Below are 26,566 nucleotides of genomic sequence, written 5' to 3'. Positions count from 1 at the left end.
GGTTAACCCATTGGCCTCAAACGACGCCGTCCCGGCGGGTCTGGTGTCGTCGGCTTAAAAACGAAAAAGGGATACATTATTGACATCTGTGTTTAAAATTTTAAATGCCAATCGCTCTGTAGATAATTAAGCATTCATTTCGTAGTAATCGGCAGGACTCCGTTGGTACAGTTTTTTCCTGATATTTACGATTGAAATTTTGTTATATTTCAGCGTCATTGAATTTTTTTTTAAATAGCGTGTGGTTCGGGAATTGACAAGCTTGTTCGTAAAATGCGTGGTGGGCGGCTAACATCAGCCCAAATTGAAATAAAATATATTATGGTCATAAGTATGATTAATGTAAAACTTTTCTTAATCCAATTATAAAAAAAAGAAAAAAAAATGGTTTTTATAAAAAAAATATTTTTATATCCTCGTTTAATCATATTATTATTATTTTTTTAAAAACTGCATATATTTTTTGCATACCTTAATTCAATGAACGAGTAAATTTAAAAAAATTGTTTCGTTTACATGTTTAGTTTAAAAGTTATGTAAGATTTAGTACACCACTGCAGATTTAAAACTTTGGTACAAAACAATTCGGAGGCCAATGGGTTAAGATTATGATTATAATAGGGTAACCATAATAGCAAGTAAATTAAAATCAAAGATTTATCCTGGTTCCATTTATTACCATTATAATTTGAATACAAAATTCAGTAAAGCTATAAATTTGCATCAATTTACATAATTCAACCAAAAGTACATAATATTATTCAATAAATTGTTAAATGCGTTTTCTTAACAAATTCACAAAAAAGCAAATACATATTTATATCATACAGCTTTGCTTAAGCGTATAAATGCTGCTTATCCTTTGGAAAATATTACCTTAATTTGCATACATTTTCAAGGGAAAATTCTACTATTCATTGCTTATAGTTTTTTTTTTAAATAATTAGCATAATTTCACTTTGTTTCATTACTTATAATTTAATAGCTAAACATTGTTGGGAAAAATTTTGCAGAATTGAGTTGTTTTTTTTTTCAATAGTTTACCGGAGAAGAGAAAACAATGGTGACCGGGTATGTCATCAAAATGACAATTCAACACACCTCCAAAAAGTGATATAAGATCATGAAAAGTGATGAAAAAAAACTAGGTTACGTAGATAACTATTAAACCTAGTTTTTGTTTCATCATTTTAAATGACTGTATATCACTTTTTAAAGGTGAGTTGAATTTTCATTTTGACGAAATATCATGGAACCGAAAAGAACATATTATTTTATATTATCATCACTAGACATAGGATTATATGTATTTTCGTGTTTAAGTTGACAAGACTATGACGCTCATGGCCATTATATTCCCAATTTAATTATTGGATAATATTAACACTTAATTATCCAATTTAATTATTGGATAATATTAATAGTTAATTATCCAATTTAATTATTGAATAATATTAGCAGTTAATTATCCAATTTAACTATTGGATAATATTAACACTTAATTATCCAATTAAATTATTGGATAATATTAATAATTTTCTAATATTATCCAATTTAATTATTGGATAATATTAGCAGTTAATTATCCAATGTAACTATTGGATAAAATTAACACTTAATTATAGGATAATATTAACAGTTAATAATTATTCAATGATTAAATTGTTAATATAATGGTCACAAGAGTCATAGTCGTCAGCTGTAATAGGAAAAATCGTATAAACCGATATCTAATCATCACGACTTTAAAATTCACAGGTTTCATTACAATTTATTACTTTTATCGTACACACACACACCATTATGTTTTGTTATCTGAGATTAATATTTAACTATTACTTTTAGATTGTCAGATACGATCGGATGGTAAAAGGGCCATAACCCAAAACACATATCTTCAGCTTAATTCGTAAAATGCATAACTACCATTTGTCAAATTTTACACGAAGCGCAAAAATCCTCAGACAGGTTATTATTTTTTATTTATAATCAGAACATTCTATATTTTTCTGTATTTATTTTCAATCATTAAACATTTGTAATTTAAGACTTTTTATTTTAAAATGGAGTTAGAAAGTTTATTTAATTCTGCAAAACGGCGCCATGGACATTTCACTAATTTGTGTTTAAAAATGGATTTTTTTATGAATTCACGAGATTTACTATTCGAAGCGGGACTAGTTTAAACACCAAATGGCATTCATACCATGGCATTATGCAGTATACGAATTAAGCCGACGATATGTATTGTTTAATGGAATTGAAAAAGCCATACTACGCCTAAAAGGATCGTGCCCGAAAATGTGATATTAATTGAAAGTTAACTAGGTTGCCTTATTACCTTCAAAAAGGAGTTGCACATTTGACGTAAATATTGAAATGTGGTTATGCCTTGTTTGCCCCTGCTTGGCCAGTCAAGGTAAAAATAAATAATTCTCCAAATGGGTTCATTGAATATTCATATTTTTCATTGAAACCCTTTATTAAACCAACTAACTACTTTTGGCCATGTGTTTAAAAATTTTATGTTATATAAACTTTAATTTTATATTTTGTGCATAATTATTTGCATAGAATTTTGTGGGGTGGACATTTTTTCAAAAATTTAATGTTAAAGTAGGGAATTACTAGTAGGTTTATTATGCATCTTATTTTAACATTCCATGCAGGTTTCTAACTAGTCACAAGGGTATGGAGTCACTCAAACTTCCCATAAATGCATACTCTAAAAACGTCACAGAAAACTTTCACAAGTTCAACAAAACTAATAAAAATTCATAAAAAAATAAAATATGTAAAACAAAAAAGATATGCTTAACACAAATTATTATGATCATCACAATTAATTGTATAATTGGTACAAAATGTTAAAAATACATAATAAATTGTTTGAAAATTGACTAATTTATTGATTATTTAACCCTCTGAGACCCAGTGTTATTCTAAAACTTTACTTTCAAGAATTTGTTCCTCAATAACTACAAATTTTAAACTAAAACTTTGATTTGGAACATAAAGAATTTCATTCAATAATATAATGCTGCAAGTACCTACAATGAATTCATTTATTTTATTTTATGTTAGCACCTTTTGGTGTCTTTCCACAACGAATGCCTTCTAACAGGGTAGCTACCGTCACCACTGCAGATCTATTTTATGTATCTACAAAGGTTACACTTTTTGACAGTAAAATACCCATACACCACTACATACCAGTTACAACATTTGGCATTTTATTTTCAAAAAGCAATAGTTCATAACTTTTCCAATGATGTAGTTGTTTTTCTTACCACAGAAACCATGTTGGGTCTCAGAGAGTCAAGTCAATTAACAGCAGGTATATTAATGGAATGGACGTAGATATTCTCATAATCATATTCTATTGCATACATATTCTATTGCATACATATTCTATTGCATACATATTCTATTGCATACATATTCTATTGCATACATATTATATTCATACAATATTGTGCTATGAACTTTTAGCACCTACATAAAATAAGACAGGTACAATTGTTTCCCCCAATAAGAATAATTGATTACATATTATAATTAAAAGCAATATTCTAATAAAATCATAACAACATAATCTCAATAATATGTACACTTGAATGTATGTAATAAATTTGGCTTGTTTTGTAAACAATAAAAATGCTTCTACTCGTAAAATGTCTTACCTACTGAGCTTGAAATAAAAATGTCATCTTTACTATATTATCATTATTTTGTTTAAAGTCTAGTCTATCAAAAGGTGTTCATTACAATTATTAATAAATGTCTATGTTTATGTTTGTTTATTATTAATAATATATTTTAGCTAAAGGATTACTTAGCAACAGTGATGTGCACTGCTCTATGACCAAATATAGGCTGTCTGTAGTTTGGGTATAAATTGTCCATTGAATAAATGAGCATAAAATTTCCTAACCAAATTAATGAGAAAAAAAAATGATCAGAAATTTGTCCTATTTCATTTTTATGGTTCGTTTTACTTAGGGTAGGCACAGCTTTTCAGCATTTATAGACTACACGCCACTGCTTAGTAAAGTGCTTGCTCAATTTAAATTGCAAGTTCTGGTAAAGCAAGACTATTTCTATTATGTTATATACTTAAATAAAATTTCTGCAAATAACAGAACTGTTTATTTTGCATCCCCTCTTACCCAAAATATTACAGAAAACAGAATTAGTGTTATTTTTAACATAAATAACAAGTTAGCTTAAATTAAGTATGCTTTTATTTTACCATGTTAAATCTATAAAATGAAGTATGCTTTATGTCATGTTAACTATTTAAATTAAATAATAAATGCTTTATGTCATGTTAACTCTTTAAATTAAATGTTTTAATGACTAAAACAAACTGTGTAGACACCATTGTGACATTGGAATTGTTGGAAATACGCACATTTTATAAACAAAAGCTCTTCCTCCATTTACACACCACTCACATAAATGTCATTACTCATTAGTATTACGAATCGTTGTTTGTTGTTTTGATTAAAAAATCGCTTTATTATGGTGATTTTTGCTCATTCGATTTTCCATTTCTTTTCTACATTATCAATAAAATATTACACAATGTAAAGTTATTTATTTAAGGTTCATTTAGCATTCACTTCACAACCATACAACAAATTAAGACTAAATTTTACATAGCTACATAATATCATCAATAAATTAAATAAATTTCACACTACGCTGGCGGTTGCTGGAGTAATGTGATAATTAATTATGTATTTGTTTAGAGGAGATCTGCTCTACAGTTTTATCTTCAAAGCAATGGAATCGTCATACATGTACGTATGTACAGTTTGCCAGTGATAAAATATCCCATCTGTATGAAACATACAATCTTATAAATGAATACAATCTTATAAATGAATACAATCTTATAAATGAATAATTGGAATGATTCTTTGGTTTTTCTTAATGCGAAGATAAATAGAATATAAATAAACCTAAATGATTTTCAGAATATATTATAAATATAGCATATCTGCTACGGCAACTGACTCCAACAACAGCAAAGTAAAAAAATTCACATTTATTTGTACCTTTTAGATCATGTATCTATCACAATGTATGTTTTATATTTTTGTCTACAAATTGACAGTTTCGTTTGTCTTCTTCGCTGACAAACAATAATAATAATTACATACCCTCTCCTCTAGCCTAAACTAACTCCTAGAATTAAAATATCTACCATCAAGCTTACGGCTAGTGAAATAAATATAAAAATATCTGTCGATACTCAAGGTGACTGGAACTTGATATCAAATATTGAAAATCATAGTAAAGGAGACCAAAAAGTTCATGCCACTATTCAATTCTTAACAGATATTAACCGTTTGATTGCCAATCGTCGACTATCGTCGATTCGTGTTTTAACGAAGATTGCCGATCGTCGATTTCCGTCGATTGCGTCAGTCGTGTTCTGATTCGCGCGTACGTCGGGTGTGGTGCTGCGGCGTTGGTAAATATTATTCTAATATTATCTTAATAGTTGTAAGATCGTAGTAAACCGTTTAAATTTCAGATTCATTTATTATTTTTTTATTTTAGTTAATTGAAAAAATATAACGTCGAGGGCGTCCTCTGAAATGTCTGACAGCGGGAGCGACGATTTCCACTCCTCTAATTCAAGTTCGAGTAAGAGTAGCTCTGATGAGAGTGATGTCATACCTGTGTTTCCCAACCGCAGGATGCGAATTTCCAGTTCTTCAGATCGTGACCAAGAAATGGAGAGTAACACTGGAAATTACTCATTTTCAAATGTACCTCCCGAAACCAATTTTTCTACCAAAAATTCTCATTTTTTCGAAACGCCTGGACTTCGGGATCCTCCTCCGCGTGATTCTAAATCAATATCATATTTTGATTTATCGAAATCCTTGAAAATTCAAAGAATTTATGGGGTTTTAAAAAAATATATAGTTTCATAAAAAAGAATGTTTTTTTGGTGGCATTTTACAAGGAAATGTATGAATTTTTTGGCACTCAAACGGTTAAGAAGTGAGCATTTGAAAATATGAAGACTCTGAACGATATTGGTAACGGAGAGAAAAAAACACGAGGAAAAGCCTGTCGATAATAGACATTCAAATTAGTAGTCATGCCCTAACACGAAATCTGGTTATCATTTCAACAAGCTGGAGACAAACCACGTGATCATATTTTTGGCATCAGGCAGTTTCGTGAATGCTTTGAACAAACTATGACATCAGTCGTACATTGACCATCGAAAAGCACACATTGAAATAACCAGACCACGTGCAGAAAAGTAAAGTTCGCTAAAGTAAGGCAAATGTTTCCTGCACTGTCCATTGCAGGACTTTTCTGCGCAATTTTAATGTTCGTTCTTAAACGAATAGCCTGGTGTAGCGATGCTGAAATCGAGTGAGGTAGCTAAATTATAACACATTTGTAAAGTGTCTGACTAAATAGTGTAACAAAATATTCAATTTTGGAAACAAGCTCGAAATTTTGTTTACCCGATTTGGGATTTGTACGCCTAATGTCAATGATCTTCTGTTCGCAGAGTTATAGCGGACGAATTAGCAAATTGCACTGCGTTTTACATAGACGAAGTTCATGCGAATGCGATTTTAATTAGTTTGAAACTCAAATTCAAACGAATTGAAAAATTTGCATGGACTTGGCCCATATAAAACGCAGTGTTAGTGAAGAATCATTACAATATGTTCGACCAAAATGTGAAATGATTGAAATTAAATACTATTTGTAGATTCTGGAAATTTATACACCAATATTATTTACACTTTTATGGCGCATTTGTAAATAAAGTTATGATTATCTGCTGACAGTGCAGCGGACCTGCAAAAATCTGTATGTATGGCACATTAAGGACGGGTTGTTTCGGAGAATTTGAACAATTCATCAAATTTCAATGTTCATTTTCAAGTTCTGTTTTTATTTCAGTTCTGTCAAGCAATTAGCGTATAATGATTTAATGACAGAACTTGAATAGGACTTTCACAGAACCCGAAAATGAACTTTGTAATTTGATGAATTGTTCGAATTCTCCGAAACAACCCGTCCTAAGTGTACCGTTATGTGAAAATTATGCTCAACCAGATTGGTCAAACCAAGATTGTTAATTTGGGTTAAATTTGAATATAGCGTTTGCTCAGTTTGAACAGTTGATCGGTGACAGATTAGGATGTAAAGTTATCTTCACAGTTATTTGTAATGGTTGAGAATTGGTAATCCCTTCTAATTTCCCCTCTGAATAAAGAATAATAAAATAAAAATTAAAAAATATATAGAAAGCCATTCAATATTTGACATTAAGTACCAGTCACCATGTATAAACTATTTAGCATAGTCATGTTTTCAGCAGCTGATTTAAGCTTATGGAACCGCGTATAAATGTGCATCAAAAAAAAATATATACATATAAGTAATGGTACATCTTTGGGATGTCATCATATTTTATAATTTTAATTATAATTTATAAGCAAAACACCTAAAAGATCTTGTAAATATCAAGTTCTGACATCCGTATGGTAAATAAAATTAATTTTAACTACATAAAAAATATGTAAAGGTACATGTCATGTCATATCAGTACAAATAAAAACAAAAATGGCAAAAATATACAAAACAACATTCATCTTCTTTCAGTATCTTCATTAACAGACAATGTTGGGATAATTATCTGCAAGTTAAAATGAATAATTAATCTAGATATATCTGACTACACAGCCACATAAGTACACAAATGTAGGAATGTACATAAATGGAATACATTGGAATGAGCGAAATTATAACATTCGTCGGAATGTTAAATGTTTAATTAATTGTCACATAAAAAACACATAAAAAGGCTAGAAAATATCACAACATAAAAATGAATGGTTAAATATTGACACATTGTTTGACATTTATTTTACTCTATGAAAGACATTGTACAGCATAAAAGTAATTTTGAAACCGCAATAAAATGGGGTCAATCAAAACAGTCTGGCGATGGTTTGTTGCAAGTAGTCCTTCATGGGTCGGTAGTAATGGTAATGAAGGGACACTATCTCGGGCCACTGTCTGAACCTCTTGAGAAGAGGCCAGTCGCATTCTAGGATCAGTACGGTGAGGAACAGTAAGGAGAAGCACACAAACAGGAAGGAGGGAATGAATGCTTTGAGGATACTGAACCTCTTGGTGGTGACGAGGGGGGGCTTGGAGCTGTGAGCCGAGGGTATGGTGGCGAGGGCGCGCCGGCTGGGAGTGTGGCTAGAGCTAGACTGGTGGGACGACTCTTCGGGTCCGCGTCCTGGATTCTCAACACCAAAGTTGGTCAGCTGTGACTCGGAGGATGAATGCTCGAATGAGTCACGGAAATAGTAGTCGTTGAAGTGATGGGAACCCTCAGCATTTCCCCCTAAAATAATATTACATACATTATAAAAATAAGAACACATAATACCTTTTTTACATATGTACAAAAAACAAAGAATCTGATCTTTTCAGTTTGATGAAATTTTCCTTGGCACTTCATGAGTTTTACTTTTGGACTGAAATTCAATTGATCTATGAATCGTAAAAGAATGGTTTACTATACTTTATTTTCAAGAAATCATTTAAATGCGTAATATATTATGTGATGGCGATAAGTCGTTCATGAACGTGCTGCACAATTGTGCTGACTGTTTTTTTTTTTTTAAATATGTTTTATGTCGATTTTTAAACTGCATTGTTTTTCGCATAAGTTCACTGAATTTTTATTTTTGAATTTGTAATAATAATATTCAACATTTACTTCTAAACTAACGAGTTGTCTTAAAAATTTGTGTGGAAAGTTTTTGGAAAGGCAAGGGAGGAGAGGAAGATCTGAAAAGAAAAAAGTTATGAGGGATGGGTAGAACCTGGGGGTCAGTGTGTCCAGGAGTTACGGATGTTTGAATTCATCCCTCCCACTGCAGTGCAAGGCGATGGGTCAAGAGTGTCCTGGCGGAAAGGTAACAAGATCTCCCTAGACAATCCTAACCCCGTGAACCCGGGCACCCCTGCTAAGTCACCAAATTCACAGAACCACTTGGGGTGACCTATGGCAGAGGCGTTGGTTATCCGATGAATGTTTCCCGTGGCGGCGGTACCCATATCCACCTGCTAAATTGACTACCTTCTCTTTATCATTTAATATAATAAAAATACAGTGAATTCCCGATCAATCTTTTTCCCACATTTCTCAGTCCCGAGTTAATTTCATACAAAACTCGCAAAAATAGATTGTTCCTCATCATTTTGCCACAATCATCGTTTAAAGCGCACAGTTATTGTGCAAAATATTTTGTTCAATCCATCATTTTTCAAAATGTGAACATACAAAACCATATTTCGCAGCTAAATGCTTAGTTTCAACTAACGGCACACATAAAAGCAGAACATTTGAAAATTTTGACATTATTCTTTAGTTGTCGTTATCTCGTTGCAGCGTCAAAGACGGTGGTGCACGCCGAACGTTTTACTGTGCAGAAAAACTAGAAAGACATTGACGTTAAAGGGAGTCCTGCCACGGTGGTAATATGTTGAAAGAGAAGATCTCCGTGCAGTTTTACATCAACAGTGATGGAACCATCTTACGCGACCCCTTTACACATTGGCTGATGCCTATTTATTGTAAATGTTTTAAGAATATGAAAACTAACTGTAAAATATTACGCAAATAAAAAGGCATGGATGGCAACAAATATTTTAGATTTGTTTTTAAGGGACCTTGGACACAGCAATGGGCATAAACCAAAGAAATATTTTAGTATTTGTAGATAATTGTACAGCTCACCCAAGTGACACAACATTTGTTTGAATATAGCATTTTCTTATATTATAGCATCCATTGTTCTCCCACATTCATTAGTTTCAAAAGTTCCCTTCAAAAATGATAGATAGAGGATTCACTGTAAATTATTTATTATCACTAGTTGCGGTTGACGGAACTCAGAAAAGACGTTGTTTTGGTGATATTTCAGTAAAAAGACACATTTAACCCATAATATAATATACTAATTTTTATTTGTGACATCATCTGTGCATACTTGAAAAGGATTCTTATTGTGCAGTATTACACCCCATATTACCAATAGATTATAATTTTATTGTAAACTACTCAAGTACGTACCCAAATAATATGCCGATGCGAAAGAAGTGTAGCCTCCCAATCTTAGCGGCAGGTATGCCGATGTGTTAAATTTTTATTACTGTCTGATGTATGGACATGTACCACACCTTACCTAGCAGCTCATTTTCTGGGAGTCACCGGGTGAGCACACTGCGCGTGGGTCACAGCTCTAAGTCAATCGAGCCGTACTTTTGAGTTGTGACGAAAATATTAAGCTGGTTCCGTGACTCCTGCTCTTAAAAAAATTAGCCATGACCCTAATGATACGTTCCACCAAATCGATAAAGAGCAGGTGAATGTATTTTGTGGTAGGTACCTTGATACATCATCTTGGATCGCTGCTCCTCGCTAACTGGGGACAGGATGTGGTCGGCGCAGAAGTGATTATGAGTGTCGCCAAGGTTCGTCATGCCGTGGCCCACCATGGCGCAGCCGCTGCACGAGTCCAGCGCCTCGCCCAGCGGCGCGGAGTGTGTGGAGCGCGGCAGGCTGCTGTACGCTCCACCTGAATGCAACACACACACACACATATATACATACATATACGCACATCTCGGTGTAACATAACATAGCGCAGTCCAATGTGTGACTTTTCTGCACGCGATTTGGAGCGCCTCTCAAGATGAGGGCTCTAAAGAGTGTGTGTAATTGCTAACGAGCCTGCAATGGAGCGACGACACTAAATTAACACAAAATGGGACTACAACCTTGTCGAAGCAAACTATAAAAAATGGATAGTAATGATCATAAGAATTATGTCTAATCAAAATCGCAAAGACAAAGGTAAAATGAATCACACAAACAATGTAAATACATGTACTTGTACACAAAGGCGGCCAGAGACTGAATTTGACAGCTGTGCATTGCATTAAGAAATGGTTACAAGTAATATAGGTAAATTAACCCCTCAGGAACAGTTCATATGGTCTCCTAAATATTGTATCTCCCTTACCGTCATGGTGAAAAATATGATCTAAACAGTGTTAGAAAGAGAAAACCTCACACTTTATATTCAAATATAAAAGTTTACAACAGAATAATTTAATTTTAATTAATAATTCACAAAAGGTTCTGACAGAGATTGGAAAAAAATTATGGAACTTAATTTAAGCGAACTATTTTCATATGAAACAACAAAAAAATGATAATAACAATTATAATACGTTTGTCCAATAAAATATGGATGTTTTTTTGTCATTATCGGTAATTTTAGTTACAAAAAAAGTGAGGTGAGCAATTTTAATTTTTTTCCTTTATGTTTGTATTTAAAATTTGAATATTTCAAAAATTTTGTTTATTTCTAATTGGAAAATTTGAAAGCGTTTTTCATCGCCTTTCAAGAACAGTTTTTAATAATGGAATAAGTTTAATAAATATTAAATTTATTTTTATTTTACTGCAAAGAAGAAACGCTCCATCCTTCTGACAGAATATGCCCGAGGGTTAAATGATGACAGGAGCTGCATACCTGTAACTCTCAATTTTTTCAGTAAAAGGAGCCATATCCGTTACTCCACGATACATCGAAAATTAACAATCACATCAACAAAACCATGATAATGTCGATTAAAGTTATTTTTTTAAATACCCTGTTCACATATTTTGCCTCAACCTTACAAACCTATAATTCAACAATGGTTTTGGACTCTCATTATCTTTCAAAAACAAACTATGTAATCGCAAGAATTATTTTTAATTTTTAAACTAGTTTTTAACAGAAAAAACTCGCGAAAACCGGACGTATTTCTAATACCGAATTCATACCGTCAAGTCTGTATCTAGATTTGTAGCACTCTAACATCTAAGATTGTTTATTAGTTCCAAACCGTTAATCCTAACTAATTCATTCGAAACGTTTGGCATACGAATGTTTGCGCCGCGAATGCACGCGTTGTACAAATGTCTTCACTGCTCTAACAAATGAATTGCCATTATGAGAGTAGTCTGTCTCCCTCATTTCACAGCTTCAGGCACTAGGGACAGAGCCCACAGTGAGAGCATGTTATGTGATGTCACGTCTTCGGTATTTCGAAATATACACAACGCAAGGCTAGTAAGGAGTTGCTAAGGTTAAAATGGTCTTTAAATTTAAATGACGGCGGGAATCCTCCATGAGTGGAGCATAGGTTCGTGTTTGGCGCACGTATTCTCTCGTTATTACTGTGCTATTATACTTTTTTTTTTCTGTTAGGGGCCGTTCAAGTATTATGTAAGCACCATAGGGGGGCAGGGGGGTCTTTGCTTTGCTTATTTTTGATGACATGGGGGGGTGGGGGGGTCGAGATAGTGATTACGTCAGCACTGCTCAGCAGTAGTTATTTTTTTTTACACATTGGCAACCCACACATTGTCTTTGTTTGAAAACCGAATCCATATTCGGGGATTCCCACAAATAATTAATACGTCTAGGTACTCGCTTAGAAGCGAATAGGGGAATTACCGAGCGCTACTCACTTTTATAAGTGCTGCTTATGAATCAATAAAAAAAAACAGAATACATTAACAGAAAAATGCATATAGGTACCAATTTTTACGTAAGCGTGGGAGGGGGGGGGGGGGGGGTAAGAGCTTTGCTTACTTTTGGTGACAAGGGGGAAGAGGGGGTAAATAATTGTAATAAATCTGCTTACGTAATACTTGAACGGCCCCTTACTTATATAATATGTTTCTTATGTTACCATGAATGTGCGGCAATGCATTGCATAACTTAGGCAGGGACCGCCTCTGTACATATACAAATATGAAAATAATGATTTTTTTACATGAGAGCATTATTTGTCACAAAAGAGTGCAACAACTACAAGCGTGGTGTGATTGCAAGAAATGAACTTGTGCGCAGAATAAATCACACAAAGTTTACCAACCCTTACCAAAGTCGCTGTTCATGGGTGTGGAGGGCGTGGCAGGCACACTGGACGCCTTGCGCCGCATGCCGCCCTCGCTGCCGGTGCCGTTACTGATGTGCGAGCCCCCGTCACCAGCCCCCTGCAGGATCTCACGCTCGGTGCGGCCCACGTAACGGAACTTGCTGCCCCATGAGAAGAAGCCACCGCCAGACACCACGGAAGCGTCGGCACTTGACGCCAAACTGAAATTAAAAAGGTTTATATTTTATCAATTTCAATGCAAGCTTTTTCAGCACAATGTACTTCAACTGTACCCACAAGTTTAAAAAAAAATTAAATCGAAATCTTTGTAGGATCTCATACAAGTTAGGAGGCTGCATTGAAAGAGTGTCCCAGCCTTGTGATCTAGGAGGTTTTGGTTAAACGCCATCTCTCAGTCCGTTTCACCTTTTGAACAAATTGTGATCAGCTGACAAACGAAACAAGATGACCTCGATCCTGTTAAAGATCACAATTTGTTCAAAAGCTGGAATGGACTGAGAATCGGTGTTAAATGTGAACCGTTCAAATGCCAAAAATTCAAAATGGTGCAGATCATAGATTTGATTGTCGTCAAATGTAAGGAAATTAAACAGCTCAACCTTGGTAGGTTCCATATTACAGTGTAAGCAAATAAGTACATGTTTACAAATCATTCTGTATTTTCGTAGTTTTAATACTTTTACAGTAATCATTTTTTTTATTATTAATTGATTTCAATTTTATTACTTGCTTGCTTTTATTAACATCATTAAAATCATTGTGACAGCCTTATTCTTTTATGTAGATACATAATTATTTTAATAGATAAAGATTTATTATTCCAGTTTCATTCATAAAACTGCAGCTGACATAGATATAATAGTCTAGCACTAAAATAATTATGCACATAAAAAAATGTTTTACAACAATAATAAGAAGAAGGATAAAGATAACAATTTATTATTTTACTTACGTAAAGAACAACATTTGTTCGATAGCACATCTCCAAACATGCCTGCATGCTGATCCACTCGGACATTTAAAACCCACCGTGTGCTTTTTCTTTAAAAAAAAAAAAAGGTTATTATTACATCTGCTAACCCAACAATGGACAAATAAACAAAGTTTTTTTTAATGGGACAAATCATTGAATCATATTCAGGAACTTCCTATTTGATTGAAACATACCAAATATCACATCTCCGAACACGAAAGTGTTGTGATTGAAATTAATTATATTTTTTTGTTAAGGTTCAGCAATGAAACATAACCCTAAACATCTCTTTGTAGCTACTAACTCAAGTAATACTACAAATTTAATGATTTATCTGTAAATTCTATACAGATAGTAAGGAAAATGTATAAGTGACAAGAATCCTCAAACTGTAATCTTTAAAATACTATGAAATTACATACCAAAATGTCTGTAAAAGATGCAGTGAAGACATTTTCGATCATTTTACTTAAAATTCCAGTACATATTTCATATTTATGTAAAATAAAAGCTTGAATTTTTTTCACTGAAAATCTTCTACTACCTTCCCAACTAAACATATAGAATTTACAGTTAAATCATTTATGGTAATTTTGACATTAGCAGAATACGAAGTGCGTATTTAAAAAAAAAATGAATCAGGGTGAACTTTTTGAGCAAGTGGAAGGAGTTGCGATGGGCAGTCCGTTATCGCCAGTACTAGCCAACTTCTTTATGGAAAATTTAAAGATGTGGCACTCGACACAGCTTCAGCCGTTCCTAAAGTATGGTGCCGTTATGTCGATGATGTCTTCATCATTTGGCCTCACAACAGAGAAACGGAACGATTTCCTGGACCGTCATAATTCTTCATTCAAAATTAAATTCACAATTGAGCTGGAAAACCAAGATAGAATCCTGCATTTTCTAGACGTGGAGGTGATGAGAAAGTAAGATGGTAGCCTAGGGCACACCATGTATAGAAAACCAACTCATACAAATCATTATCTACGTGCTGAATCGCATCATCACCCAGCACAGAAATGAGGACTTATCCATAGGTTGGTGACCCGAGCAACATATTCAGGTGAAGAATCGAAAATCGGGTCGGAACTTATAAAGCTAACTGATGCATTGGAGCGGAACAGTTACCCCGCAAAACAGATAAGGCAGATCATAAGAGCCAAATCTACCCCAAACGAAGACAGAATTGTATTAGAGCCAAAAGGCTACTCTTTTTTGCCTTATGTCCTGCAAAAACCAAGTTTCCTCTTGAAATAGATGGAGTTTATAAACTCAGTTGTTCCGAATGTGACAAGATTTATGTAGGCAGAACAGATCAGAAGACCCCTTCGAGCATGTAAACTCGGCCACCCTGACAAATCGGCAATTGCCGAGCATTTAATTGAAACAGTCCATTACTTTGGATTTGTTCCTGAAATCCTGGGAAGACCCAAAACACATGGAGCACGCCTAATTACGGAGGCAATTGAAATTCATAAAAAATCTCATTAATATTAATAAAGAAGACAGGGGTAAGCTCAATATTTCTTGGTATCCACCAGATGAGTTCCACCCAGGTATTGCACATTCAATTCCTCGGCTGGCTAAGTCCCTATGGTGGTAGTATAGGAATGTTTGTGATTAATTTAAAAAAAAAAATGTATTACCAACTCTTAGATGATTAGAGTTGACGACACGGTATCACATGTACATAGGTAAGCACCCACTTCACCACAATCTTTACACCCTGATGATGGACACTGTAATGCTGACCAAAATGTTGGCTAAAGGAGGTAATATGGGAGGTAACACAACATGACATAATACCCCAAAACATTTTTTAAATATTCAATGAAGTCCCCGAAATCTAAAACCTTGCAGCTATTTGAGTATTATGTCTCATTGCTGTGAAATCCAAATATTAGTACATAGAGGTTATAGAATATTATTATACTAGTTTTAGAACAGGTTTGTGCTAGCTAACTTGCTAATTTTATAGCTAAATAAAATATACAAAAATTATTTTTAAAATCACCATAAAATAGACAAATAAATAAGCCAGTTTTTATAAAGAAAATTATTTTTAGTTAAAATGTTACATACCTCTGGATAGTTCAAGTGAACTATAAACATTTTTCCTTCATAATTAATCTTGTGCACCTCTGACCACCGAAAGTGGTGAGTTTTGCGACTTCCTTGAAAGGTGATGATTCCGCTGTGGTTTATTCCGAGGTACAGCTGGTTCCCCCGGTGGTCCTGAAATGCCAAGGGGTCCTTAAATTATGGTTAGTGGTCCTTATAAAGAGTATTATTAGTACAATAAGCGTATTTAAAGCAATAGAAATAATAAATTATATATAGCATGCTGTAGAAATGAGATCCGTGAGGCGTTTGTGGTAAAGATACGTACGACCATGTTAAAAATGTGTAAATCCGTAAAGAATACAAAGCTGATGGTAGTGTAACGGGTTAAGAAAGGGACGCTTAGATGGTTTGGGCATGTAGGACGGATGAAAGAAGAAAGGAGTGTAAGGAGAATATATGATGATGAAATAAATGATAGAAAAAGTCAGGGACACCTGAGGAAGACAAGGCATGTTCAAGTGAATCAAATACCAAGTCGGTAAATAGTGCAAATGAATAAAATTTGGAATAGATGGCAATCAATACAAAGGGTTTCCAGGGAAAAGTGCACAAACTTCGGGAGATGATTCTACGCGATGGTAGAACTAAAAAAGGTCAATAACTTTTTTCTGTATTAAAATATTTTTCCATAGAAGAATATTATTTTTTCCATACACACAATTCAACTTTTGTACCTGAAAACTACCTTAAAACGCTGAAATTTTTAAAACAGTGATTATCTTTTTTAACATGTAGAATCACATTCCGAAGTTTGTGCTCTTTACTTCCGGACACCCTGTATATACTAGGGGAGGATGCCTACAACAGATCTATGTTATCCAGCATGAAAAGTTACCCCTGACATTAACAATGACACAAAAAAACTAAGTGTAGTGAATGACTTTTAACTTAATTCTAAAAAGGTCTTGAATACTAAATGTCCATTAAATATTACTTTGGACCTCTAAATCCACTCACAGGGCACGGCCATCTTCAATCTTCCGTCCATACAAGTGCCGGCCTGTCACCTGTCTCTTTTCCCACATCACGGTAAGTAAACTTAACATGGTATCATTAATTTCCATATCATTGCTAAGAGTCTAAACTGAGCCTGACACAATTTTCGAAAAAGAACAATGTTTGGAAAGCATGTTCACAAAAAGACAATACATATAATGCACTTGGGCCCAGTTGTTTTGCAGAAATTCACCGGTGAAAAAGTCATCAAATGGCCATTCAGCGCCATTTTGCTTTTTGACCATTGATAGGTTCCCGTTAAATGCCGATTCCAAGTCCATTTAAGCTTTTGAACAAGGACAAATATCATGTTGTTAAGCTTGTCAGCTTATTACATTTTTTTAGAAAGCTGAAACGCACCTAGAATAAAGGGTAACTTTCAAATGTCAAAAAAAAACAAAATGCGCTGAATGTCCATTTAATGACAAAGTTACATTTGAATTTCGTGTGCAACGGGGTGGGAAATATGTAGTATTTTAATGAGAACAGATATTACCATTATGCTTTTTTCAGTGTTTAAAAGCACAATTTAATGTATATTTACCTTGACTGCGTGCGGGTCCACTCCATAGGTGTCAAGAGCGCTGGCGATCTTGAGGAAAGTGGTCTCGGCGTCTGCTGGCGCCAGTCCCCCCACTCCACCCTCCGTGGCTGGCGTGGCGTGCAGCTCCTGCATGCGTGCCTCCATGGGCTCCGTCTGCCGCAGCAGCAGCCGCATGTCCGATACATATGCGCCTATGTGCACGGCAGGGTCGTAGTCACCCACTTCTCCTGCAAACAAGATTATATTATTATTCATTAACAGCCTTACTAGTAAACGTGTTGAATATTGTTGATAAACAACTGAGAATGAAAAACCTTACACATACCTAGAGACACCCATTCATAGCTTTAATTTTTAAGAAACGTAGCATTAATTATTGAAAAAAATAGCTATTATAGCTATAATTTTGCGTTTTCATAGCGTTTATAGCTAAATAGGATAACTTCAAGGAATGGGAGTCGGCAAGAGGGGAAAAACAATTAAATTAGCAAAATCACTTCAAACATGTTTATTGTATTATTGATTGAAACTCAACATGGCACATGTTTCTACAGTAGAGTGTGTCATGTTCGTTCTAAGATCTTTCAATACAAGATTATAGCGAGTAAAAAAATTTTTTATTATCGCTAAAAACACCATTTATCTCTTTAATTTGCGAAAATATCGTTAATGCTATGAATGGGTGTCTCTACATATACCCCATAAAAAAGTTCATGGAAAGATATATACATTGTTTATACAGCCAAAGGGGATTGTTTATCTGTTGTATTAACTTGAAATTACTCATGGAATTTCAGAATATTTCCAAGGTATTTTAAATATTCCATTTACATTTTTTTTTTTTGAAGATGTAAAAACGAATACTTTTGTATTTGAAATATACTTTAATATTTATAAATCGGAATATTTTTATTCCTACGATGAAAAAAGTTGAAAAAAAAAAATATATATGCATATAATTTTTAGTCCAAACGTCGAGAAATTGAAGAAAATACGAAATTTAGAAAACACATTCTTTTTATCTAGGAAATCTGTAAGAAAACTGTCACTTCACTTTATCATTGCGTTTATACAATAAAAATTATAATAATTCCCAGAGAATAACCAAATAAAAAATTGACATTTTGTATTCATTGTTTGCACAACATAAACATTGATTTCTAGAATTTATATTTACCTACACATGACTAAGACATTATTTTTTTTAAAAAACATCACTTTCATAGAATTCTTCTTAAATTCACGCAGTAACAGTCAATTAAAAAATAATAGGTTCGAAATAACCTCACTTTTCCAAGACGGTAGCTCTTTCGGATCACAGATAAAGACATTTTTACTAGTTCCAAATTTAATCTGAGCTTGTACAGACTTTATTCAATGTGTAATTAAAATACCATTTAACAGTTGGGTGAAGTGTTTTTTTTATTAGTAAAGCTGTAAGAATATTGTAATCGGTCCTGGCTACAGACAAAAACACTTAACAATATATCTCAGATGCTGTTATGTGAAAACAAAGGAATTCACACTCTCCATTTGGATGGACCATATCTCTTCACCTTGTTTGCTTACTCGGTTATTATTTATCCAATATCTTGTTTTAGATTGTTAAAAAGGTACATATAAAAAACCACCTCATGAATTAGGATAAGTCTCGTTATTATATGTATGCATTTCATCATACGTGGCATCATAATAAAATCTCTACACTATAAATCCCTACAATACACAAGGTCCTGAAACTAGTGGTAGGTACAAAAACTGATACATCATAATATAGAGAATCCCAAAATACTTTTGTTTTCAATCTCAGCGTCAAGATTTTTTCTTTGTTTCAGTTAAGGGTTGAAAAGCTTTTGAAGCTGGGTCTATGCTTCAGCGCATTTTATAAATTGATAATAACCATCCCACAGCAACAAATTTTTTTTTTTCAAAATTGACCTAAAAAACACCAACTTCGAATATGATTTTCCAGCTTACTCAAAACCAATTTCTCGCTCGTACCATTAGATTCAGGACAACATGTATAATATTAGTAATCTAAGGGGGTATTTCACTATGTCGGGCTAAATATCTGACTAGCTAGCCGTTGGCTGGCTTTACAACTAATTTATTGTCCTTTACAAATACCATTGTTAAAGCCTTGGAAGACAACACTCAGGTTGACGTACTCTATACTGATTTCTCCAAAGCCTTTGATAAAGTAAATCACTCGATTCTCATGGCCAAACTTTATGCTATAGGCATTAGAAACCCGTTGTTATCATTCTTTCGCTCTTACTTGAGCGATAGAAAACAAAGGGTTAAAATAAACAACTTTGAATCCTTTAACATTGACGTAACGTCCGGCGTTCCCCAAGGAGCTCATTTGGCCCCGCTTCTCTTCAACCTTTTTATTAACGATATCACCAAAGTTTTTTCTCATACACGCTTCTGGCTTTTTGCGGATGATAATAAGATTCTTCAGATAATTAAATCCTACCTTGACTGCTTACATTTTCAACGTGATATTGACTCGTTTAATAATTGGTGCAAAATAAACTGCATGGAACTTAATGTTGATAAATGTAAAATTTTGTCCTTTTATAGAACCAAAAAACCTATTCAGTTTGATTATAAATTAAACAATGTTTGTTTATCTACTGTAACATCTATCAAGGATCTTGGGGTCACTCTAGACTGCAAACTTTCTTTCCGTGAGCACATTAACAACATTGTTAACAAATCACTTAAACTACTTGGCTTCGTTCATAGAATAACCTCTGACTTTAAACATATAAGTACCCTTAAAACTCTTTACTGCTCGTTAGTTCGCCCTCACCTTGAATACGCTAGTGTTATTTGGTCTCCTTTCTATGCTGTCCACATTTGTCACATAGAATCCGTACAACATCGCTTCCTACGAGGAATCGCTTGGAGGTTGGGTCTTGAAAGAGGAGAGTACTCATATGATGAAGTTGAACAAACTTTAAACATTTCTTCTTTGGAGAAACGTAGAAGGGACACTGATCTGATTTGCATATTTAAGATTATCAATGGTATTACAGACTCACCTGCTTTGTTGCAACTTATCCAATTCAACATCCCTTCCCGTAGACTCCGAAATAATGAATTGCTGTTCGTCAATCAACATTCTACCAATTATGGATACCATTCTCCTTTGTCCAGAATGTCGAGACTTGTCAACTCACTGTCAAGTCAAAGCATTGAATTTTGTGGTATATGCCTAAATGACTTTCGACAGTCAATACGCAATGTCTAATTTCTAATGCCCTTTGAACCATCTTCATGCTTTGACTTATTATTATCTCCCATTCTTACTTTTATTTTATTATTGTCATTGTTATTGTCTTCGCTCCTCATTTATATATGCTCTCCTTTCACTGTCATCTCTGTTTATAAAACTTATTCGTGTAATTAATATGTTGTTAATGGACTATTTGTCCGTAAATAAATAAATAAAATAAAATAAATAATAACTTCGTTATTCAACGGCGACCGTTTCACCATTGTTGCCGAGCTTCCGGATAGATAACACTCGAAATAGTCTGGCAACATCGCAAAATGTTTGCAGTTACCCAATCTACTACAACGGCTGTCATGTTTTGCCGCAATGTCTATGGAATGCTAACGTCAACGCCAATTGACAAGTTTCCCGCCACACCGCAAAGTGTGCATTTTTTTGGTTATGTTATGTTGATTATCAGGTCATTTTAGATAGATTCGTGTCGAATTAATATATTGTTTCTTATTTTGAACACAATCAAATAATTCAGGATGGATCATACAAGCATTCAAATTCATTCGAGCTCTTAAAACTCGCGGCCTTCGCATCGCCGCCCTTTCACTTGTTTCTGTAAATCAAAAACCTCGGTATCCATAATAATTCACAACAAAATTCGACTCACTTCTCCGCTGTCAAACTCGGAATGTTTTGACGCCATCTTTGATTCGAGGAATAGCGCCTAACGTGAGGTTCGAGCACTGATTAGTCAAATCGAACTTTAACCCGAGCGTTAGCGTTATTCAGATATAGTGAAAACGAAAAAATGACTAATCCGCGGATTAGTGCTTAGTCAGAACATAATCAGAGATAGTGAAATACCCCCTAATTCTAAACCTTTGATAATCGAAACTCTCCATTTTGCTACATATTTTACTGTTTGTACATGCTGCATATTATAGCATAATATACTATGGGTCGAAGGCACCCAGATACCCAGCGCAAACAATACTTTAAAATCATTCCTGTTAACACATTTCTGGCGGGTATTTTTTGTGCTGGCGCTACGCTGTCTCCGGGCGAAAATAAAGGTCCCACGGGAATTTCTTTAATTTGTTTTAAATCGCTATAAAAATAATTCAAATATATTAATAAAAATTTCTATGTAGTAACTCAGCATACCCAAGCTATAAAAGTACTAAACGAAAATCGATTATTATTTGAAATGCAACTCAATTAGCCTTGTAATATGTTTATTACGGTCCGCCTATCGGTGTTTGCCCATACCTGCTTTCTTTAAATACGCCCGACATCTTTCGCCCACTTGCACGTAGGAATTGAGTGGGGCGGAACAGAGATAGAGATTCGAATCATAAAATTCAGTCATAAAAACTCTCATTCCAGGAATTGAATTATTACAATAACAAATTATATACTATCCTAATATGATTTAAAATTTTAACGGCCAAAAGTATTTTTGTTATTTGTTTTTGGGGTGTTATGCCGTGTTGCGCTAACTCCTTCTTTAGCCAACGTTTCGGACAGCATTGCAGTGTCCATCATCAGGGCAGATGTGTCATTAAATAACACATCTGCCCTGATGATGGACACTGCAATGCTGTCCGAAACGTTGGCTAAAGAAGGAGTTAGCGCAACACGGCATAACACCCCAAAAACAAATAACAAAAATATATACTATCCTTTTGTTGAAATACCGATGTAAACAAAAGGCACAAAGATAAATATAAAAAGAACTTGCATTACGATTAGATTATTTTGTACATATAGTAGGGACCTTTACAAAGAGATTGGTATATAAAATTCATATGAAAAACATTGAATAACATTGTCTTTTCTGCAATTGAAATGAGGCCGGCGTAAAAGGTAGAACTACCCTTCCCGGCGTTAAGCATTAATCGACCGAACGGCCAAAGTGCGTTAAGTTAAAATGAATTGATATTTCAATAGATCGATAATACAATCCACCAGCCATTTCGAGCAATTGAAACTCATAAATCTCTACAAAGCTTCTTCCTCACCCATGTAAACAAATCTCATTTCATATTTTATATCTTTGATAAATTAAATTTTTTTTTTTTTTTTTTTTTATTTAATGATTTATTGTCTTCTTTTCTTATTAACACATAGATATAATGATATCCTCACTGGGATCTCCCGTGCTGCACAGTGTAATGAAAAAAAAGCACAAGGATAACTGAAACCTGGAAATAGTGTTATTATTATTATTAAAAATTATCAAGATATGGGAAGAAAGAACATACGATAAAGACCAAATAATAAAACGTCTCTGCAAGACAAGGTTTTTGATACTGCCGCTCCGAACCATTGTATGTATGTACGGCCGGCCCTGAACCAAATGGTGCCTGGCTCTAGTAAAAAAACTCAATGGCCCTGTGTTACGTTATCTTCAGCACCTTGGCTCCTTGGCGCCTTGGCAGGTCGGCGCCCGGAGCGGATTGCTCCAATTGCGCCTGCACAGGACCGGCCCTTTATGAATGTATTATATTATATTATTGAAACAATAATCTAAAAATAATGTATTCAACATTCACAACAAATCGTGACTTCATTACTGGGTGTTTTTTGGATACTTAGCATGCTTAAATTATGGGATAAGACCTGTAAATGAGTACAAACCTTGTATGACCAGGGCCCCTAGCATGGCAGCTTCATTCGGAGTACAATACAAGCGCCCGTGAAGAAGATCTCTCTTCAGCTGAAGGTAAACTTGGTAACGAGTTATCTCTTCCTTTAAAAGTAAAGGATTCGGCGGATAAAACTTTACTCGGAAACTGAACAGTATGGGACTGGCATCTGAAAGGAAAAAGTCCATTTAAATTCGTCTTCTAGTAACAGCAAATATTAACCGTTTGAGTGCCAAAAAAATTCATACAGCTTGTAAATTGCCACCATAAAAACATTATTTTTTATGAAACTATATATTTTTTTAAAACCCCATAAATTCTTTGAATTTTCAAGGATTTCGATGATTTTTTCGGTGTTTTATTAAAGAATATTGGTTTAGAATCACGCGGAGGAGGATTCCGAAGTCCAGGCGTTTCGAAAAAATGAGAATTTTACGTACAGACGTACGCGCGAATCAGAACACGACTGACGCAATCGACGGAAATCGACAATCGGCAATTTTCCTTAAAACACGAATCGACGAAAATCGACGATTGGCACCCAAACGGTTAAATTACTTTCTTTTGTAAAATATTATATTAGTCTTCATAATCGACATACCTTTGATTTGCTTCACAATTGATTTTGCCATATGAAGCCAATGCTAGAAAATAATCAATAACATTTATTAGGCACAACATAAAAATTTTGGGATACTGCCTTTTTAAAATAACATTGTGAATTTGTACCTTTAATTCCATTTTTATTCAATCAAACTAAGTAGTGCCATTCTAAACTTTACCAAGGTTCACTTTGAAAGCTCAGAACTTCGTAATTTTCGGAGATATCAAAAATCTAATTTTACTGTCGTTATTAAATCTTTAAATGTAATACAATTCAAAATAAAAAAATAGGTTTAGAATAACCTTTCTTAATAAAAATAAATAAATTCCCGACTAGTACCAACTCATGTTTTAATTCAAACAGAACCCTAATTTTTCAGGCACATACATTTTTTTGATTTTGAGGGTTAACGTTGTCAAACAAGCGATAGAATTAATTCCCATAAAATTTAACAGGTGATAAAATCAACTCTAATAATCTTAATATTTTATGTGCCTGAGAAGATAGGGTTCTGTTTGAAATAAAATATGTGTTGGTACTCACTTGCGTTTATTATTAACAAAATAATTAATTGAGTAAATGATATAATCTTAACCGGGGAAAGGTTCATCACGGAGCGTCATTCCGTACTGTATCTCTCCCCAACTCCAGTCCCCTGGATGGTGCCAGAATCGACACTCCATCAATTGATAAAACTTGATACTTTTGAGTGAGGCCAATGTGCAAAGTTGGACCCAAGAAGGCTTTTGAAGAATCTAGTGTTGGTAAATATACATAGTTCCAATTCTGCTCAACAGAAGTCGTTAGAGTGTGTAAATTTATGTTAGGATATTTAGTTTATATAGTTTTAAGATGTCTCCATAGGTGGCAGTAGTAATACCACATGACAGAGATAACATATCGGCAGTTTGGGTCTAATACCCGAATGGTTACGAGTACTGCCGATGCTAGCCGATCTATAGGCGAGCATCTCAGTACGAGTTCCCTCCCACAATAGAATAACACAGTACTTCCTTTAGAACGGACATAAGTTCAGTTAGATATTCATTGTAAACATCCTACAATAATAAACAAACTCGTAATTTCAGACGAACCAAAGTATTTATTGAAATCTCCCGATCATCAAGTGTATAGCAAATTAAGAAGAAAATTAACAGTACACTACAAAGAATTATGGGAAACTCTTGCAAGGCAATGTGAAAAAATAAATATATGGTTTACCCTTTGATTGGCAGCATCCACATATCTCAATCCAAAATAATCAGTTTCTATTAAGTTCAGTTGTTGACATACTGAATCCAGAAGGTATTTTCCCTTGTTGCTTGGCTGTAATTTAAATCGTACCATTATTCAATGATAATAAAATGTAATTCTTCATTATGCATTACGTTGACAATATTTCTTCACAAGATTAAAACAAAAACTCACGTGAAATTCACATTCCAAAATCTCGCTATCTTCTAGTAATCTCACAGTGCATTTGTACACAATATTGCTGTCACCCCTACTTCGAAACATTTTTATATGTTATAATAGAATTTGTTTCTCGAGTGTGTTACTTGGAAGAGTCAAGGGTCCAAGGGCCTAACTAACCAGCACAAATTTGTTACTCATATCTGCAAAGGGGGAATAATCATTTTAAATTCATATTCGAAAGTCCATGTTGTGTCCAAATCATAAAACTGAAATAATTAAGTAAAAACATCGCAAGGGGGTGGTCGTATTATAATATAATCTATAATTCTAATCTTATATTGTGCATTAGGTATACTATAATATGTCAACGCTTAAACGCTAAGTAGCTGATAAAATGCTATTTTCAAAAGAAAAACTTAAACTGTGCACATTAGTTCAATAAACTTAAGAGAATAAATAGGGGTTAATACAAAATCGAACCCAATTTACAATTTATATAGCACCCTACACTATTTTACACGGCATGTTTTCGTCAATGACAGAAGCGACCTTGATTTAAAACTAGCCAACAACTTGACCAATATGACTCAATATATAATGTGACCCATTCACGGTTAAAATATTTTTGAAACCAAGGAACACACTGTAAAACCTGTCAAATTGACCAGAACTTAAAGAGATGGACGTAATCCAAGCTCTGTTTATAAATGAATAATCGTTTTTTTCCGTAATGGAAATATGACGTTCCTTGTAACAAAAATAGATTTGAAATCTCCCGACCACATGTCTGGTCTGGATCGATTAAAATTATTTATCTAACCCATCAACACACGACTGGAAATTTAATAAGACCAAGACCTTTTTTCATAGCAATGTATGTGTACCTGCGTATTAACCTAATTTTAAAATTTAAAAAATTTGTTCAACCTTATTGAGTTCCTACACTTCTTTTTTTTATTACAAAAAACATCTTCCCCACTAGTATAGG

At 34.0% G+C, this 26,566-nt stretch overlaps 1 protein-coding gene across 3 annotated transcripts; it reads right to left on the bottom strand.

Moving 5' to 3' along the window:
- Positions 1–7: 7 nt before the first annotated feature.
- Positions 8–26,224, bottom strand: Frmd5 (FERM domain containing). 3 transcript variants are annotated; one of them, XM_089647928.1, is made up of 11 exons: positions 26,068–26,224; positions 25,591–25,778; positions 25,384–25,488; positions 24,160–24,202; positions 23,551–23,727; positions 17,673–17,899; positions 16,091–16,261; positions 13,985–14,073; positions 13,015–13,232; positions 10,461–10,649; positions 8–8,407 (listed from the first exon to the last, which is right to left on the bottom strand). In XM_089647928.1, the coding sequence occupies exons 2-11, from the start codon at positions 25,678–25,680 to the stop codon at positions 7,983–7,985; spliced, it is 1,734 nt and encodes a 577-aa protein (XP_089504054.1). In that variant the 5' UTR covers positions 25,681–25,778; positions 26,068–26,224; the 3' UTR covers positions 8–7,982. The 3 variants fall into 3 exon arrangements, with proteins under 3 accessions (XP_089504054.1, XP_089504064.1, XP_089504059.1); XM_089647938.1 differs by having other exon boundaries at positions 16,091–16,243; XM_089647933.1 differs by having other exon boundaries at positions 26,087–26,224.
- Positions 26,225–26,566: the final 342 nt, after the last annotated feature.

Source organism: Hesperophylax consimilis, chromosome 3 (assembly GCF_061612785.1).
Source record: "Hesperophylax consimilis isolate HC1 chromosome 3, BYU_Hcon_1.0, whole genome shotgun sequence".
NCBI classification, from domain to species: domain Eukaryota; kingdom Metazoa; phylum Arthropoda; class Insecta; order Trichoptera; family Limnephilidae; genus Hesperophylax; species Hesperophylax consimilis.
This window is presented reverse-complemented; position numbering and strand designations above follow the sequence as displayed.